The following is a 19,766-nucleotide window of genomic DNA, read 5'->3' as shown; positions in this document are numbered from 1 at the left end:
CAAAATCTCTGGTATTCTGACAAACAGGAGCGCCGCGTTTCCAAATAGCGAAACGTGGGGGTGGCGAGGGGAGACATGACAGATGCCTCCGCATCTTCTTTATGGCCATTATTTAGCGTTTCAAAGCTGTGCTCTGTGTTTGTAGCTCCTCTGCTGTAGCAAGGGAGGCGGGCTCTTGCTTCCGAGCTAGGACGGGTGAAAACAATGGGTCAATAATGATGGGTTTAGTTTGTTAGGGCTGCTGTTTCCCTGTGCTTGGATTTTTAATAGTGTGGATGAATTGGCATGGTAATCTAGAGGGCTCTGAAGTACTTCATGCCCTCGGTGCCCCAGTGAATGTCAGGCTACCTGCTGGGGTGATTTCACACCTAGACAACATCAGCTGAAGTCGTGTCATGGAACCGTGCAGGAATTTAACCACACAGGTACAGTCTTGATGAATTTTCACGACAGTCTCCTTGTTCTGCTTGAATGAGTGTCGTGGAAGATTGAAGATGCTATAACCAAAGAGAAAATATTCTGAGTTTTCTTGAGATATTTTACAAATATTCCAACTTCTGCAGATGAGGCATGTTTCGAACACTCCCTTCTTGAATTTTTTGTCTAGATAACATAATGTTTTGCTAACTGGGAGAAAAACATTTCTGTGAGTGCTAAACTTCTCACATCTCAGATAAAGCTTTTAGAGCATGTGAAAATATTTTTGAGTGCTCAAACTCAATAAGTAGAAAAACAAGGCACAGCCACTTCTGCCGTGAAATTGGAAGTTCTGAAGGTCAGCTTGAAATGCAGCTGCCTCCCTCCTGCCCCGCACCGTTATTAGTACTGGCTCCAGCAATCAGGGTGATCAACTGCAGCTTATCAGAGGCCAGCCTCTTCCTAGGCTGCAAGAGTTGGGGTTGTTCAGCCTGGAGAAGAGAAGGCTCCAAGGAGACCTTATAGCGATCTTCCAGTACCTGAAGGGGCTACAGGAAAGCTGGAGAGGGGCTGTTCACAAACGCTTGGAGTGATAGGACGAGGGGCAATGGGTATAAACTGTAGAGGGACAGATTTAGACTGGACATAAGGAGGAATTTCTTCACGATGAGAGTGGTGAGGCCCTGGCCCAGGTTGCCCAGGGAAGCTGTGGCTGCCCCATCCCTGGAGGGGTTCCAGGCCAGGTTGGATGGGCCTTGGGCAGCCTGAGCCAGTGGGAGGTGTCCCTGCCCATGGCAGGGGGTTGGAACTGGATGGGCTTTAAGGTCCCTTCCAACCCAAACTATTTTATGATTCTAGCAGGCTTTGCTTTTACACAGCAGCCTCCCACAGGAGAAATTTCATTCTGATTTTGGGGTGAAGTAGTCCTATGTTGCTCTCAGCTAAAAATAATCCCCAAGAATTACAGGCTTTCAGCCCATTAGCTCAGAAGAATTGTTTGTGTTCTTGGTTGCATCGTTTTTGGCTGGCATTCAGCGCGCAATGACAAGTGTTTGTTCACCTAGAAGAGGAGGGAGAGAGCTGCATGGATTGTGGCTGAAATCATCATTCGGAGTGAAATTGTTTCAGCTGAAAACAGTTATACCTTCAACAGTGCGTAACAGCCAAGAATAGTTCTTTAGGCTGAAGGAACCACATGGGGCTCATATGTATAATATGAGGTCTAGGACTAAAAATAAAAGAGTATTTTTAGCTTAAAAACATTTGCTTTGAGCTCCTGATCTGGAGCCTACAGGAAAGCTGGGGAGAGGCTCTTGGTCAGGGAGATCAGGGATGGGACGAGGGGGGGATTGGTTTGAAGCTGAAAGAGGGGAGATGGAGATGAGATCTTAGGGAGAGATGTTTTCCTGTGAGGGTGTGGATGCCCTGTCCCAGGTTGCCCAGGGAAGCTGTGGCTGCCCCATCCCTGGAGGTGGTCAAGGCCAGGTTGGATGGGGCTTGGATCCAGTGGCTGCAGTGTGGAGGCTTGTCCGGCAGAGGGCGCCCTGCTGGGACAGGATGGGACTGCGGTGACCAAAAAGCGGGATAGGCTTTCATTTAGGCTAAAATAAAGTTTCATCCGAGTCACCGTCTTTCTTGAAAGTTAGACAGAATGTCCCTCTGACAGCACGTTTTCTTCTGAAAGAAGATCATCCCGTATATGTGGAAAGAAACGCTGGTAAATAGAGTTGAGGGTTTTACAATGTAATTTTCCAACTGTTTTACTCCTTAATGAGGAAAAGATTTTGTGTAAAAGGGGAGAGCGAAGAAAGTTTTCTTTCTTTTAAGGAATTTAGAGTAAGCGCAATTGCATCACTTCTGTTATGCTTACTGTCTCCTAAGGCCAGTTTTATAAATGGAGTTATGTCATAAACCAGAGTTTCTTATGTCTGAATGCAGGAAAAAAAAAGTTGTATTGTTCTATCTTTTAATATGTAATGATACTTCAATTACAAACAAATTGGATGATCTGTGCTGAACAGATGTCTCTTCTGGAATCCCCCCTGTTTGGAGCCTTTCCTTAACTCAAATGCAAGGTGAGGCAGAGCTGGAACCAGCTCCAAATTAGCAAGAGTTTTACTGCTGCGAAGTTCATAATAACATTAAAATTAGTCCTTGGAAATGAAAAGAATATGCATAAGATTTCTCAGAGAATTTATCCATGTGTATGTAAGTGGGAAATAGATTCTGCAACCAGCGTGTGACTCCTTCACATGATTGATGGAAATCACTCCTGTGTGTTTGACAGCGAGATCAAGCACACCCTCAGCAAGCTTGCAGGTGACACCAAGCTGAGCGGTGCAGTTGCCACACCAGAAGGATTGGATGTCATCCAGAGGGACCTGGACAGGCTGGAGAAGCGGGCCTGTGAGAACCTCATGAGGTTCCACAAGGCCAAGTGCAAGGTCCTACACCTGGATCGAGGCAATCCTCGATTACAATACAGGATAAGGGATGATGTGATTGAGAGCAGCGCTGCAGAGAAGGACTTGGGGTGCTGATTGATGAGAAGCTGGACATGAACTGGCAATGTGTGCTCACAGCCCAGAAGGCCAACCGTGTCCTGGGCCGCATCAAAAGAAGTGTGGCCAGCAGGGAGGGAGGAGATTCCGCCCTTCTGCTCTGCTCTTGTCAGACCCCACATGGAGTCCTGTGTCCAGTTCTGGAATCATAGAATAGTTTGGGTTGGAAGGGACCTTAAAGCCCATCCAGTTCCAACCCCTACCATGGGCAGGGACACCTCCCACTGGCTCAGGCTGCCCAAGGCCCATCCAACCTGGCCTGGAACACCTCCAGGGATGGGGCAGCCACAGCTTCCCTGGGCAACCTGGGCCAGGGCCTCACCACTCTCATGGTGAAGAAATTCCTCCTTATGTCCAGTCTAAATCTGCCCCTCTCCAGTTTATAGCCATTAACCCTCAACATTAGAAGGAGATGGAGCTGTTGGAATGGGTGAAATAGGCCACGAAGATGATTGGAGGGCTGGAGCACCTCCCACAGGAGGACAGGCTGAGAGAGTTGGGGTTGTTCAGCCTGGAGAAGGCTCTGAGATCTTATAGCGACCTTCCAGTACCTGAAGGGGCTACAGGAAAGCTGGAGAGGGGCTGATCACAAAGGCTTGGAGTGATAGGACGAGGGGCAATGGGTATAAACTGGAGAGGGACAGATTTAGACTAAACATGAGGAGGAATTTCTTCACGATGAGAGTGGTGAGGCCCTGGCCCAGGTTGCCCAGGGAAGCTGTGGCTGCCCCATCCCTGGAGGTGTTCCAGGCCAGGTTGGATGGGCCTTGGGCAGCCTGAGCCAGTGGGAGGTGTCCCTGCCCATGGCAGGGGGTGGAACTGGATGGGCTTTAAGATCGCGCCCCCCCCACTCGGGTTTCCTTCCCTCGCCCCCGCGCGGGGCGCGCGTGCGCATGCGCAGCACCGCCCATCCGGGTCCCGGGGAGGGAGGAAGGGAGGGAGAGAGAGGAGGGAGGTGTGTCCCGCGTCACGTGACTCTGCGTGGCGGCGCAACCGCCATCTTGTGTTGTTGGGGCCGAGCCGTAGCTGTGGCCGTGAGGGACTCCCTGTCCGCCAGCGCAGGTAACGCCGTCCCGCTGCCTCTTCCCCTTCCACCACCACCTCCTGTCCGCCACCTCCTTCCCTTCCTCCGTCCCTCCTTCTCGCCTCCGCCGCCTCCCGCGCGGGGGAAGGCCTGGCGCTGCCGGCCTGGCCGGGCCGCTCCGTGAGGCACCGTGGCAGCGGCCCCGGGGCTGTCAGCGCCCCCCGCCGGGCCTGCGTGTGCTCCCGGCGCCTCGGAGGGAGCCCCGGGCTCGCTCCCCGCAGGCAGGAGTTGAGGCGGGGCCGGAGAGGCCCGGGCGGCTCGAAGAGAGGGAGCCCTCCATCAGGTATCGATCCCAGGCAGTGTCAGCGAAGCGGCCTCGGCGCTTTCGAGCCTGGCGGATCGCGCTGTGGAGTGGGACGAGCTGTAGGCCAAGAGGAGATGCTGCCGAGGGTCCTTCTGGAGTGAAACCTCCCCCCAGTAACCTTCAGCCTCGCGTTATGGGTTTGCTGCCGTGATGGTTCGCCTTCTGCTGTGGTTCTTGCGTGTCTGTTGGGTGGGAAGGGATAGAACTTTTGGATTCCAGTTGTGTTCTAACTTCTTGCTGCTCATTCTATTTTCTTGCTTCAGGAGCTGACTTGGGCAAGTTCTTGGAAAGTACGTGTGAATTTTTTTTTCCCCCCTTTTCCCATAACTCTGCTGGTTGCTTCTGTTCTTAAGAAACTTTTTAATAAACTCAAGTTAATTTGCTGCTTTGTGAATAGAACGTTTGGTAGATGCCCAGTGTGATAATTGAGAACCTCAATAAACAAAATGGATTGCAGTTGTCACCAACAAAAGCTTTGTTCTGGTGTTTTTGAGCTCTGTTTAATGGGTGTTGGCTCCAATAGATAATAAGAGCTTTAGTATTACAAGGTATTGGTATTCTTGAAGAGGTATCCTTTGAACAGTTATGGGATGCTGAGGTTAAACTGCATGCCCTGCTCAGTCCTGGGGGTATCCACAGAAATGTTGGAGAGTCCATTGCCCCTCCTGCACGCTCTTCCCTGCCCAGGCTCGCATAGTTCTGCAGGTTAGCTGATGTCAGTGGTCCTGTGTGTCAGTGTTAATTGCTTACTTAGCCTGTGATTAAAAACCCACAAAGATTCTATCTAATGGCCGACTATGTGGAAAAAAAGGTAAAGGTTTATCCGTGGAAATTGAATATCATTTCCAGCAAGACCCGCTTTTTGCACTGAGGCTTTGAAAGCCCTTTTCAATATCTGACAACGTTGTCTATAAATACTAGGTTATCTTAATGATTTTAAGAGCTGCTTGGGATCTGCCGGTCCTTGGACGCATGAACATGCTTTGGGTTACTTTGTCACTGTATTTCTTTTAGGACCTTTTCTGAATAGTTTCTTGAGCCTGTCTTTTGATGCAAGAGCATAGAACTGAAATGCCAAGTAGCCCAGTTGTAGTGATGCCTTGTTTCACAGGGTGCTTATAAGATAATTTGATATTACAGAAAACACTTAAGAGTCTTGCTGGTCCTCGCTGCATTACAGATGTTGATCTTGAGAGGAATGCAATATATCCTCACATACTCCTGTCAGCGTTTTTTCTAGCCTTCCTAAAACATACAGTGAATGAAAAAGATGATCAAAAAGTGCTGGTGAATAGAGAGTTGAGGGCTTTACAATGTAGTTTTTCCAACTGTTTTACTCCTTGATGAGGAAAAGATGTTGTGTAAGAGGAGAGTGCAAAGAAGGTTTTATTTCTTTTAAGGAATTAAGCCTAAGCATCGTTGCATCGCTTCTGTTATGCTTGCTGTCTCTTAAGGGCAGTTTTCTAAACGGAGTTCTGTCATAAAAACAGAGTTTCTTATATCTGAATGTAGGAAAAAAGTTGGCAGCTCTTCTAAGATATAATGATACTTCATTTGCAAACAAATTGGGTGTCCAGGTCATATGGAACATCTTGTTGGGGCAGCTGAGTGGCTGAAGGATTCCCTCTGCTGAAAGATCTTTCTATTTAAACATGCAGGGTTCACAGCAATGGGTGAAGATGGGCTAGGCACCTGGGCCATGCTACCTTCTTTCCTCTCTGCCCCTCCTTTAATGTAGTTTAGGCCTCCAGCTCTTTATATTTTTTTTTTTGTTCGTTTGAAATACCAAGAATATGAAATTTAGTTCTGCCTGCTTTTGTCTAATCTTGTAAGTTCATGTATCTGTCATGTATGTTTCTTACTCTTTCATTGAGGTCTTTAAAGTTTATTCTTAGGACTTTTTAAGGTATTACGTTAAATCTTCTCATACTCTGATTTATGAAAAAAATTCCTTTTCCTAGCATTTTTCCCTCATTTTTCTGTTTGTGCTTTTTTTTTTTTCTCTCAGTGCTTCTGCTCAAAGATGAGTGGAGATAAGCTATATTTAATTCATGATTTGAGATAGAGCAGTAAAATTTCCGCTCACAAACGTAAGAGCGCAGGCCTGATCTGCTTTCTCCATCCTCCAGAGCTTGCTAGAGATCCATGGGATGCTTCAGTAAGGAGAAACCCATCTCTTTGTTACTTGGAGGAGCATCTGTGTTGAAAAGGATTCTGTTTCTTTTTGTGGTTTTCTCATCAATTTATTTTAATTCGCTGAGTGACACTTGAAAACCTAGGTGTGTGAACTGCTGCGGGGGGGAATATGGCATTTGCTTTTATGGGAGCAAAGTCAGCCCAGCTTAGCCTCTCCCTTTCTTTTCTTGCAGTTGGCTCCTGAACACTTTTTGGTTGTACTAATGATCTGTCTTGGAAATTGTCAGAACTGAGAGAACTTAGCCACTTTGCTCAAGGTGGACGTAAGTTACGGATGGAACTAAGAATTAAGTGCTTTAAATTACAAGGTCTATACAACGTTGGCCCTCTTGTGGTTGTTGGTAGCATATGTGTATATAAAACCATATAGTTCATCCTAGGGATGTTTAATACCATTATTTTTGTATATTAAGTTCAGATGGTAGCAAGGGGCTTGTAGCAGACTCAGGTCTTTATGCTGCTTTGTCAGTAGGTGAGGTTGCCACAGTGTGGTGATTACGAAGTGTGTCCGCTTCTTTTTTTTTTTTTATCTGCAGAGGGAGGGTTGTCAGTCCCTTTTCAGTAAAGGTGGTTAAACATTCCTTGAATATGGAAGCTGTATGTAGCTATGGCTTGATGTCAGTGCAGGAAGCCAGGCTGATATTGACATTTTTATTTCTCTCGTTTTTGTTTTTTTTTTTTTTTTTTGTTTATGAAAAGGATGCACAGAATTGTTTTGATGCATCTGAGACTTTTGGCAAGCATGAAATCAAAGTGTATGTTTTCAGGAGCGAGCCCCTCGTCTAATGCTTAAAGCTTGTCTTATATAGAAACTCTGGCTCTAGAGGAGGGCAGGAGAGATACTGGGAGCTCTGAAGAGGCAGTAGAGTCTATGGGTCAATGAGAAATTTTGATGGACATTTAGAAAATTTGCCTTAAAATACTTTTGGATCAGTTACTGTTTTTTGATTTCCTTAGCTAGTTATTAAAGCTGTGTGTTGTGATATTTTATCTCTTTGGCCATACGTTTTAAGAAATCTGGGCAAATAAGAAAGAATGATTGTTTGATGCCTTCAGCAGTGGCTCTCGTATGTGTGATTTGTCCTTATAAACAGGTAAACGAGCTTAAATATTTTCTACATTTTTTTACACGTGCAAATAGTGTTGTATGTTAAATAGCTGTTGTTACAGTGAAAGTAAGCACACTACATTACACTTCATGAAGGTGTTTTGTTGCTGAATACTTAGTCCTTTTTATTCAGTAGAGAAATACTTGTTTCAGCTTGTGGTTACTATGAAATACTTTTTTTTTTCCCCCTCCCTCCTGTCAACCTCAACAAGTGAAACTTTGCATTCTGTTGGTTTGTGTGACTGGGAGGTTCAAAGGCTGTAGATGTCCAAGTGTAGATCAGATTTGGCGCAGGCAGATTTGTGGCCTGTGTGGTGGTGTGTCAGATCAGACTGGACAAACAGAAGGAAAAGACGCGCTTTGCACAGTGTGAAGTTTACTTTGGGTGACGTTTTATGGTGATGAATGGATAGCTGAATCTGTGTAACTTCAGACTTGGAGTCAAAATGTCATGTGGCAAATAATGAATGTTTACACTGATGTTTGGTTTTTTTTTTTTTTTTTTTTGAGGCACCCGTAGTAGAATCTGAGGATGATTTAGGTTGGAAGAGAGCAGCCTGTGGTGGTTGTCTGCTCCAGCCTTCTGCTCAAAGCAGGGCTGACGTCAGCGTTAGGCTGAATAATGTGTGTGATAGAAAGTGAGCGAGGCTGATCATGGACGTAGCATATGGCAAGGTTTTTAAGTAAAAGCATCTAATAACTTGGCTTAATAAGTCAGAGGCCCAGTTTGGCTACCGTTTAAACCAGTGGAAGCTTTTACATTAGGCTTAGTTAATGCTGAATCATCTGTATATGTAATTTTCTCTGTTGATGTTACTGTAGGCTCTAAGAGTACTAAGGCAAGATAAGGGTAACATCACAAGTCAGTTTACAAAGACCTATTTTTTGGATCAAAACAAGTGGATATCTTTAGCAGTGTTAACATAAAGAGAAGGAAAGTGATAAGCTATTAAAAAGTGTTGCCATTCATATGTAGTAACAAGTTACCTTCTGCCTGCCTGAGGAGCCTATGCAATCCGATACCCATACTAATTGTCTCTGTCAGACACACTCTCACTGTTGAATAAGAAGTCCTAATATTTGTTTCCTGAAGTAAAGGACCTCTTAGAACTGCATGAGTAGGAAACCTTAAGGAGAGTAGGTGGATGGAGAGAATTTTTACACAGCCCAAAGAAGCTGCTTATGTAAATGACATTTAAAAACAAAACTGAAAACCCCCACAACAACCCAGATCTGTTCATTCAATGGATGTTTTCAGTGAAGGTAGTTGGAAGCTTTGTTCTGCCCCTTTGAATGTATGGATGGACTATGTCATGTGTGGAATTGAAGAGCAGTGGTGCAGTGTGGTTTTGGTTGCATTTGTGCAGTTTCTAGCTACGGCCTTGCTGAGGAGTAGGTAGACAGAGTCAGCATCCTGGTCTGTAGAGTCTTGTGGAACAGCAGAGGCTCGCTGTTTTCCTACCAGCCGATTGTCTGTGTACAAGGTAGAGACAGACGTGGAAGTGATTTTCAGCTGGAAAACAAGAGTGCTGGCAGGATTTTGGGACAGGATTTGGCATGAGAAATGGTTTGTGTTCCAGCTAGTGGCAGGGCCAAGGGTGTGGTCTCAGACTCTGCTTGGAGCTTAATCGCTGGTGTCTGCCTTTGGCTGGAAGTCCTGTAATAAAGGTGGAGGTCACGCTGCTTTCTGGTGGAGAAACTGGGAAAAAATTTTATGTTTGTGTTCAGGTGAAGCAGGAAGGGGGTAGCTCTCTAACCTTCCTCTAACCACCAAGTTCACTATACTGGTTAGGAAAGGAGGAAAATCACCTGGAAGTGAGATATTTCATGTTCCTTTATTTTTCTGGGATTTTGTTAGGAGTGCAGGTCTTCTGGGACAGGATGGCTTCAGTGTCTGCCTCTTATGTTTGTCATTCTTGACTGTGGTGCACTGTAGTGCGAGCCGCAGTGCTGAGTGAAGCTTTAGGGTGGGTCTGTATGAAGTGAGCAGAGGGTGGTCAGTTTGGTCCTGCCGTTTAAGAACCTCTCAGGCCATTTTTGACCAGAAACTGCTGAGATGGAAACACTTCTGCAATGATTTGAGAGAGGAAGGTTATAAGACTTCAGGAGATGTAAAAGTGTAACTGTACTAATAGAAGTGTAGTTTCTGGAGAAGTGGACTGTTTAGACATTGTTTCCTTAGGAAAAACTTCCTCTTGGCCTGTGGGTAGATAGGCCTTGGTAAATTCACTGCCTTTATCAGGATAAAGGCTTGGTAAGCCAGCAGGGACTGCTGTGGTTTGTCTGGCATCTTGTGTAATGTGAGTAATGATTCTTTCTTTTCTGTTTAATGTTCTGCCTAAATTAGAGCATACTTCTTATAAAATCATTTAGTGCTGACCTGAAAGCAACTTACTCGGTTGTTTATCTCTGAATGTTTTGCTTCGGTCCCTTCACTGAATAAACTTGGGCCATCACCCTTTTTTACCTCCGTGATCATTTACAGACTGGGCAAGATCCATTACATTTTTCTCAAAGCTCGAGAGAGAGAACTTTGATGTGGGTTTCTTTTTTCCCCACTGTAAGGTGTGTCTGTCAGGTTCTATCAATTTTAGAACACCCGATTTATCTGCTTTCTTGCCTTATGGACAACAGAACATGGCACAGTATTCCTGGAGTGATAAAAATCAGTTCTATATTTACTCTGTCTCCTTATTTCTGTTTTCAGTGTTTTGTGTTAGCTCTTGTAGTCGATGTTCATAGAATCATAGAATCACTAGGTTGGAAAGGACCCACTAGATCATCAAGTCCAACCGTGCTGTATCGTATGTTCCTTTTCAGCCGATTAATGTCATAAATCTCAGATTGATTTCAGGACTGTTTCTCCAGAATAGTCTTGCATTTATTGTATATCACCTATGGTTTCTGCTCCAGAGTCTTTTGATTGTATTCTTGGCCTTACTAAATGCGACCTGTTATACTGGACCAAGTAATTAAATAATTCATAACGCTATTACTGATGATGTGTCATTTCCATTATTTACCAGAGCCATGTTTGTCACCCTTGGGTTTTAGAAGTTATGTAGGCCAATGTTACAGGTTCTATGGAAGTAGAGAATAGCTTTTTACCTTCTGCTTTGTTTTGAGATTATATTGCCTTCTGAGATGGGTTGTTGTAGAATCTGGAGAAGAGAAGGTTAAAGGAAAAGAGGTGGTGATAATTGGAGACTTTTCATGTGGTTCTGAATGATTTTGTCCTTTTTAGCATTCTACTTAATTGAAATGTCCTACAGAAGTTAAATTTTATTTCACCTCCTTGCTTTTGAGCAGTGAGATTTCTACTCTTAAAAATAGTATGTTTAGATTGAATCTCTTCCATAAATCCATGTTGGCTGGTCTTAATTTTATGTCAATGTCCTTTAATCAGTGTTGTCTGCTTTAGCTAATAATTAATATCAAACAGACTGGTAATGTAGCCACCTGAGTCATGCTTTTACTGCTGTACTTAAAAGGTAGCTTGCATAGCATTCTGGATCATCTTTACTATTTCAAGAATTAGTGAAAATCAGTGTTAATTATTCAGTCAACCTGTTAATTTTTTTTTTTTAAAGACAGTTCCTGGCACTGAAATTAGCTGGCTCTAATATAGTAGCAGCGGAACTACATCAAAAGCAAGGGATACTTTTCTTCTGAAACATCTCTGATCAAACAGCGGACCAATTCAAAATAAAATAGCTGTGTATAGGAAGGATCAGCAGTATATCTTTTTTCCCAAGGTTTAGATTTCGAAAGTAAGGAAAAAAAAAAGGTAAGCAAGGAGTAGCTCCAAATCTATTAAGTTGCAGTGACAGTGCAAATCTCTCATTCCTTTTGTCTGTAGGAAGGATGAAATGGGCAGACCTGAATGCAGTCATTGCCCAGGCTCAACTTGGGATGCTAAAAATCAGTTTATCCAAAACAGCAAAGTCATCTTGGTGAGACAGATTTTGCTGTGTGGTACAAGCCAACAGAATTCCGTAATGGAAATGTAGGGATTTAACACTGCCTGAAAATCCAAACTCGAGTGCCCATGAGTAAGGGACAAACCTTAAAATTCAATTTTGTGTAAATCCTCAGGTTGAACAGAGTCTGGAAAACGTGGCAGTTCAGATCTCTCAAAGTCACTGAAAACCATCTTTTTCCCCTAAATGTTTATTAGCTAGCTATATGTTTAAAAAAACAGAGCTTGTGGGCAAAATGTGCCACAATAATTATAGTCTTTCCTTAGAATTTTTCAACTGAAACATCTTATGCATTTTAACTCACATATCTAGCTGGTAGAATCGAGTTCTGACTTCGGTCTGAAGCAGATGTTTCTGAGTGTTTTAATAGATTCGTCAGGTACCAAATAGAGAGCTTGAAAAATATTTTCTAAACCTCCTAGCTTGGTAAAATAGCAAGCGTACCTAAGGCAAACCAGTGAAATGAGTTGTGTTGCTGATGGCAACTTCTGTACCTATAGTACCTGATAATTGTGAGTGAAAGCCACTTAAAAGCTTAACTTTATTGGATTACATTTTGTGTCTACTCAGAGGATGGACTTCTGATTTCCAAAGTACTAAGCTGCTGGCAGAATGGAAAGGATGTTTTTCCCTTGCCAGACCACAGGCTGATGGGATTTCTTCTCTTTTTGGTCCTGCATGCTGACAACGGATTGGTACCTGCGGGACCCCCCGTAGGAGAATCGAATCCCACTTCCAGTTTATGGAGTGGTTCCATTTCCCCCCAGATATTCAGCAAAGCTGCAACTGTTTGTTGGGTTGCACTGGCATGTGTTCAAGGGTTGACCTGATCTGAAGAGAACTTTGGAGAGAGGATTCCCCTCTGCAGGAGTGTTGGGAAGTTCTCCAGTAGTCTTGCAATAGTGCTGAAGGGGCCTTACCGAAATGTGGCCTTGGTTTCTTGCTTTAACTCGGGGCTGTCCCTGTGTGCCCTTTCCGCATATAAAATCTTTGGCTGTGCAGATTCCTCAATGAACACCCATTAATCTGTAGAAAATCTTAATTTGCAAGACTCGAGCAATTCAGAAAGGGATTTTTCCCTCATCCAATTATATGAGGAAGAAAATGTGTTTGGTATATATTTTTGTGATTTGTCATCCTTGATTAAAAAGGAGGCAGCATAAATAAAAAAGGCCCAAATAAATATCTTAATTATTACTATTGAAGTGTAAAGCCTAAGAAAGTTATCCAGATAATAAAAAAATGTGATAAATTCATGCCTTTTCCTTGGCTGCTGATCATTCATTCCCTTTTATTAATTCCTTATCCTTTTTCTGCTCCACCCTCTTTCCTCTCAGGATATGAGTGTGCTGTAGTCCACCCCAACTTGCCTTTCCAGTTAGTACACCTTCTCCTTTGCGCAGGACTGTGTGTGTTGAGCAGTCCCTTCAGAGGTTCCTCTCTAGTTTGGCTTGTGTGCTCTGACCTTTCGTTTGCTGCGTTGTGAACCAACAGAAGCAGCAGAAGGTTTTTGCTTTCCCTCTCTTGTGTGCTCTGACGTGGCTACATGTGTACCTCCTGTGCACTCACTTAGTTTTCTTGAATCTTTTCCTGTTCCTTTTCCTCTTCCACCCAAATCGTTACCTGTTTCCAGAATGCCCCCTTTCCAAGAGTTTTCTTGCAGGTTTGCCTGTGATTTGTTTTTAATGTATGTTTTATTTCTGGGTAATGTTACTTGTTAGAGTAAATCTACCTGTTAACACCTACTTAGTCTGCAGTTGTTTTTTATTCTGTTTTTTTTTTTTTTTTTCCCCCTGTTCAGCTACTCTCTCACCCACTTACAAATGTCTCAATTTCAGTTCAAAATTCATACAGTGAGAACTTCTGGAGAGGAAGTAGCTTGTCTGAATGCAACCCAGAAGAGGAAGTCAGCAAAGAGTTCTCAAAACAAAGTGTGGTGGCCAACATGAGGGACAAAGAAAGCCATTTTGCAGCTCAGTGGGATGAGGCTTTGAGTATGCTTGTAGTTACAGAAGTGCTTAGGAATCTTGTAGAGAAAGATAACAGTATCCTCAGTTTTTGGGAAGGAAGCCCAGTGGCTGAAGACGGTGGGCCCAGTGGATCCAAAACTAGTAAACTGCTGTATCCTAATTGGTTTTTAGTACTTTATTCTTGTATCTGATGCTTTTCAGCTGTATTTTCATTGCAGTTTAACATTCGGTGCCAGTCTCCTTGGTATTACTGATGCTAAGCTAGCTTCAACATGAGGAGCTAAAGATCCCAGGTTCACTGGTGATCCCCAGGGGCTGATCTGAAAGCTTCCCCCCCTTATCCTCCCTCGCAGCAGAAGGATTACAGGCATTGCAGGAAGCAAAGGGACAGCCATCCAATTAAGGCTACTAGGAATTGTGTTAGAGCCTTGTCTAAGCCAAAGTGTACGCGCTGGTTGGCCTGAATTGCCCGACAGTACTTTTGCATGTAGCTGCTATATGTAATCTTTAGCTACCTAACCTTGTATTTTGATTTGCAGAGTGATGAGTGGCTATATTGTGAGCTGTCAGCTGCTTAAAACAGCAACCGGAATCAGAGCAAAGTCATCTGTGAGAATAGCTGGATAGTTTGGTATTAGCTTAGTGCATGAGTGGTTATGATCCCATTTCATTATATAGGGTTGTTGTGTAAATAAAAATACTACCATCTGTATATAAATGATACTATGTATGGGGAAAAAGTTAATGTGGCAGGTAGTAAAAACGCATGGGCCAAAGGTTGGTTTGTAGATTCAGGCTGCTGGGAATTTTACAAATATTTATAGTCTTATGCCCAAAAGATTTGGGTAAAATCTGCTCAGGCAGTTTTAGTGTGGGTTGGTGACTTTTTTGCATTTTCTAGATTTCAGAATTTATTCTATTTATTTTTTTATATATTTTTTTAATTTAATATAATTACTTCAGTAGTGTGGCTATATATATGTACAAGAAAACTGTTTCCTTTTCAGTTTTATCTTTTTTCCTCAGTAACTCATGCCCTTTCCACTTGTCTCCTCATGTATTGTTTTTGCTTCCCATCACCTTTTTATGCAAAGTATAGACAGACTTATGAAGCTCCTTATTTAGTCCCTGGGTGCGTTAAGGAACAGAGTTCTGATGTGGCAAAGTTCCCTCCCTACCATCTGTCTTTAAGAGTTCTTGAAGTCTAATCAACCAGTTTGTGTAGGTAAGGCTTCAAAGCCTGTTTTGTTTGGGCTTTGGCTACAATGTGTTTGATTTTTATCAAACAACAAACCTTCTTGCTCTGCAGATTTGCATTTTGCTGTTACTGGAGAGAAAGGGGAGCTGCATTTTCTTACTGCAAAAGACACTTCTTCACAACTGCCTGGGCTGAACTCATTTCTGGTAGAGAGAACTTCATAGCCTTCCCTTAGTCTCGGTCCTTTCCTCCAGTATGGGTTCATCTGTTGTTGTCCATATGTTCTTGTTCTATAGAAACCTGACCTGACCTTCACTAGTGTCTGTACAACCTCGGCTAATGGGAATGAAAGTAGTTGAAGTCTGAAGTTGTGCGTATTTTTTCCTTAATGAGAGAAATGCTGTTGCTTGCCTGCAAATTCAGGAGGCTGCCCCAGCACTGGAGAGATACTCCGTCTTTAGAGGGCTTCTTTTTCGAGAATAAGCAGTGGAAATTTCTTGAATACTCTGCCACTCAACTGGCAAATCTTGCTTGCTGTACTTCTAGTGGGTTTTTTATTCTCTTGTAATTGTCAGGAAGCTGCAGTTCTGTTAATTAAGCATCACTGTTCTTACAGAAGAGGATTAGGCATCAAATTCTCAGTGTTTGGCCTTCTTGTGATAATCACTGATTTGAAACAGGACTGTCTGTACAAATTGTTTCTTTAGACACCCTGATCCAGTGTCCTGCTTGAGCTGCTAAAAGATGAGTTTAGGGAGGAGATCTTGAGGCAGTTACTCCTAGATTAGTAAATTAATCTGTGTGGGAGAGCTGAAGTGGGTTTCTTATAAAAAGCCTATATATATTCCAGTTAGTCAATTTTTTTTCACTTCTTTGCATGACCAGGTATGCTTTTTGTTTCATGAGGAAATTTATGAAGGACTGTATTAATCCAGTTGTTTTCATAGTAAATATTTTTGTTTTTCAGGTTCACGCTTTTATTAAAAAAGAGGAATAGAACAGGAAAAAAATGGCAGCAGAAACTCAGACACTTAACTTCGGGCCTGAATGGTGAGTTTTTTCTGTGAGAGTCTGGAACCTTGTCTAAAATTTTAAAAGCATTAATTTCTGTCCTTTGGGGCTGAGTGTATTATGAGACTGAATAGGATGTGATGTTGTCTGTGTTCTGTACTGCTGCACCTCAGTCCCAGGCCTGTGACCGACAGCAATAGTTTAAAATTAGTCTTTGCTTTGTGAATTGTTGTTGTGTGTGAAATGAATTTGCTTTCATGTTATGGTGATGCATAACATCCACATCACTCCCACTTGTCCGAGGAAGGGATGGTGTTTATGATCTCAGATGTACACACAAAGTGAGCAAAGGAGACTGACTTGTTTGATCTTTCCGTGGGATACATATTAATTAGGAGGTTCTAACACTCTCCTTGCTGTACTCAAATCTGTAGCTAAGCAAGGTGTTTTTTCCAGCATTAAAAAAAAAAAAATCTATGTGGAATAAGGTAAAAGTGTACATATCATGTTGTAGTCTCCCACATGTGTGTGCTGGAAAGCATCAGGAAAAATGAGCTGTTGTGTTGAAGGGAATCTATGAGGTTGTATGATCTTGTGTCAGCTGTTAGTTTTCCAGCTTGTCTGACATGCATCGTCCTGGCTTTTGTTGAAGAATAATTGCACAGGTGGGATTATTGTTCAGTATTTGTTCTGATTTCTTGTTAAATTGTTGGTTTCTGCAGTTACTAACAAGAATTCTGGATGAAGTGCTTCCTGAAGTGTGATGTGCTCCTTAAGCGTTTAAATGGGAGTGGGAAGTGATAGGAAATAAAATTGCTGCCTAGCATGTGGTGAGGCTGTTACTGGAATAATGCATTCACTTCTGCTGACACATTTTTATACACAATGTACAAAAGTTGGAGAGTATTCAACAGTGTAGTAAGACGTTATTATCTGTGGCCTGGAAAACAATGAGAGAGCTCAGTCTATGTTGTTAGATTGTAAGAAGATTAAAGAATGACTTTATCTCTGTCTGTAAATACACCCACCAGGCAGGTATCTTGTGCTGGAGTGCTCTTCAGCATAAGGAACAGATGTGATTGGATTCATTGAGGATTGGAAACCAAAGTTATATTAAAAAAACAGAGAAGGGCAAAAGCAATTCTAGAAATCCCACGTATTTTAACAGTAACTACATTGCTGTGTCATAGTGAGAGGACTTCAGTGTCTGTTTAGTTTTCAAACCACATTAGATTATGTTTGAAAGTATGTATTGTTCTCAATGGGTCAGCAGATTTTTGCTGGAATAATGGAACAGGTTTCCAAGATGTATAATGGTTCTTTTGCATGGCAATATAGATCTGTCACATATGTTGTTGTATCACGTAATAATGAAGCTCGATCACGTTTGATCTGGATCGGAGTTGCATGTTGCACTGAGCCGTCTCATCCTGTGAATAACGCCTGCCCAAGGTTTTTTGTTTAGCGGTGGGATGCAAGAAAACTGCCACTGGGTGGCGCCAAACTAAACGAGTAACATAAACATTTGACTTGCAAATTACCTTTTGCTTTTCTTTTTAAAGAACAATAAAGCAAATCAAAGCATGCTTCAATAATTAGGTGAAAGGTAGCCTCTGAATCAATGTTTTAGTTTAAAGCACCTTCCTTTCCAAGGATTTTGCAGTTGTTGAGAAGAGCTTCCGTTATTTGAATTGTCTTAAAATGCACATCAAGGACAGTGTAGGAAAGTGCTCTGGATATTGTTCCTTGACACACATTCTTCTGCAAAACATTCCTTAAACTTAAGAACAGAGGATATTTGGGTAGCTGAGGAAGTGACTGCATAGAATGAGATTAATCCACCTGCTGAGTGGGAGTAATATCATGCAACTGTAAGACGGTATCTATAAGAAGTTGAGTAGCTTACCTGTGTGGGATGGGACCAAACTTAACAGCATATTTATCTTACTGTGAGTTAGATTACTACTTGAAATGCCTCTGAAGTAAAGCATGGCTGTATTTTGTGCATCTTTTTTATTGAGATACTAAGCTGAATGGTGTATGCACTCTCTGGAAAATGCCATTAATTTGAAATTGTGGAAGAGGAGTTCGGAGTAGAGCAGGATTCCAGAGACACAAGAAACAACCTCACTGCAAAATTTACTGTCCGATGCTGTTTGTTAAAATTTGTGAAGGGTACTAATAAACTTTTTTGTTATGTTAATGTTTGTCACACTGTCCCTGGTGTGGTGAGAATTTTTCTCATCAAAACCAAGCTGTTGTCATTAATATCTGTGGAGGATTTACAACTGAATTTTGTGTGGCCAGTGTAAATAGTTTAGTGAAGGCTGAAGGGATGTAGCTCACTTGCTATATAGTCAACAGCAGTTCTCCAGGGATGAGTTGAATTCCTCGATGTGCCCATGGGAATATTTTTGTTTTCTCCCTCCAAGCTGTGGGAAAAATGAGGGAAGCTCTTTCATTCTTCTTGTGGAAACACCAAGCTTTAGAGTTTTGAAGTTAGACTCTTAACGTCTTTCCTTGACTTTCAGTATTGGATTTATTTCATTTGTGTCAAATCTGTTAATGTAAAAAGGACTTATAGCATAGGTGAAGGCTCAGTCTCCTCAATTTGGTCTTCATTGCTTTTTCTGCTTTATTTCAGGCTGCGAGCTTTGTCTAGTGGCGGGAGCGTGACATCCCCTCCTCTGTCTCCGGCTTTGCCAAAGTACAAACTAGCAGACTATCGCTATGGGAGAGAAGAAATGTTGGCACTTTTTCTAAAGGATAATAAGGTGAGCAGGAAGAGGATAAGGCCTGATACTTGTATTCCTAATGACAGTTGCGTGATCAGGGATAGTTAATTTGTGTTTTGTGATTATGGATGCAGAAATGTATATCCCTTGGCAAAGAACTGAAGAGGTCCAGTTGCGGGGGTTTTTTGTGTACGTGATCCCACTCTTGCTGCGTTCATTATGGTTGATTATTTTTGCTGCTATAGGAGCAACTTCCTGTACCCCCAAGAATAAAAGCGCTTGATTCCATCTCACTGCCACAGACTGAGGGTTAAAGTCTCTTTGGAGCTGAGCAGATCTGCTTGCCTCAGTAGGATTTTATTTAATATAGTTATAAAAGAGTTATTTGATTAATCTTAATAGTTGGGTATAAGACATACTAACAGATCATCTGAAAAAAGCGAGAGCTCCCCATTTATCCTGACTTGAGGCTGTTCAGTTGAGCATGTGGGCGGCCCGGTGAGAGCAATCCTCAAGTAGCTCACTTCTCTGGGACACAGAACACACACACACACAACCTACCACGTGTGAGAGGAAAGAGCAGCCTAGCAAGTCAAAAACTTCCCTCTGGTTTTGTTTTAAAAGAAGGTTCTCAGCAATACAGAAGTTACGCTTAAGAGAGCATTTTAGGCAAGCGATTCATACTTTCTGCATTAGCAAATAGTAGCTTTTTCTGTAGATGGTGGCAGAAGTTGGTTTATTGTTGCAGCAGGCAATAGTGACTTGGAAGTCTGAATCCCTCAAGAGCCTTTCCCTCAGGTCAGGGAAGGGACTGCAAGAAAACATGTCAGGTTCTACCTTTAGCTTTGTGCATAGAAGTGCACATACAGCTCCATGTTCCTGCCCTACACGACTGTGCTGATGTTTTCATCCCGTGTGGGGAGCCCTGCATTTCATATAGAATCATGGAGTAGTTTGGGTTGGAAGAGGCCTTGAAGATTATCTAGTTCTACCCCTCCTGCCATAGGCAGGGACATCCCACTAGATCAGGCTATACACAGACTCAAGGGTGTTGAATGTCAAAGATTTTTCACAAGCTATTAAGTGTGTTATAGCTTGAAGCCATGCTTCAACATGTAGAGTTGTCCCGCTCCACTTTGAGAAGCTGTGATTTAAACCTTCGTGTTGTGCTTGATTAAGCCAGCCTATCAGAGGTCGTTGTT

General features: G+C 42.7%; 1 protein-coding gene across 12 annotated transcripts in view; it reads left to right on the top strand.

Annotated features, from left to right (window-relative positions):
• Window positions 1-3,994: 3,994 nt before the first annotated feature.
• The window catches only part of GIGYF2 (GRB10 interacting GYF protein 2), a 77,437-nt gene continuing 61,665 nt past the window's right edge, over window positions 3,995-19,766 (top strand). For 2 of the 12 annotated variants that reach the window (XM_054074655.1, XM_054074654.1), the window contains exons 1-3: window positions 3,996-4,040; window positions 15,786-15,868; window positions 18,474-18,603. In XM_054074655.1, the coding sequence (XP_053930630.1) occupies window positions 15,828-15,868; window positions 18,474-18,603 (171 nt within the window). In that variant the 5' untranslated portion in view covers window positions 3,996-4,040; window positions 15,786-15,827. Of the gene's footprint in view, window positions 4,041-15,785; window positions 15,869-18,473; window positions 18,604-19,766 lie in introns of all 12 variants that reach the window. The other 10 variants (XM_054074663.1, XM_054074658.1, XM_054074664.1 and 7 more) reach the window with 6 other exon arrangements.

This window comes from Cuculus canorus, chromosome 9, assembly GCF_017976375.1.
Source record: "Cuculus canorus isolate bCucCan1 chromosome 9, bCucCan1.pri, whole genome shotgun sequence".
Classification (NCBI taxonomy): domain Eukaryota; kingdom Metazoa; phylum Chordata; class Aves; order Cuculiformes; family Cuculidae; genus Cuculus; species Cuculus canorus.
This window is presented reverse-complemented; position numbering and strand designations above follow the sequence as displayed.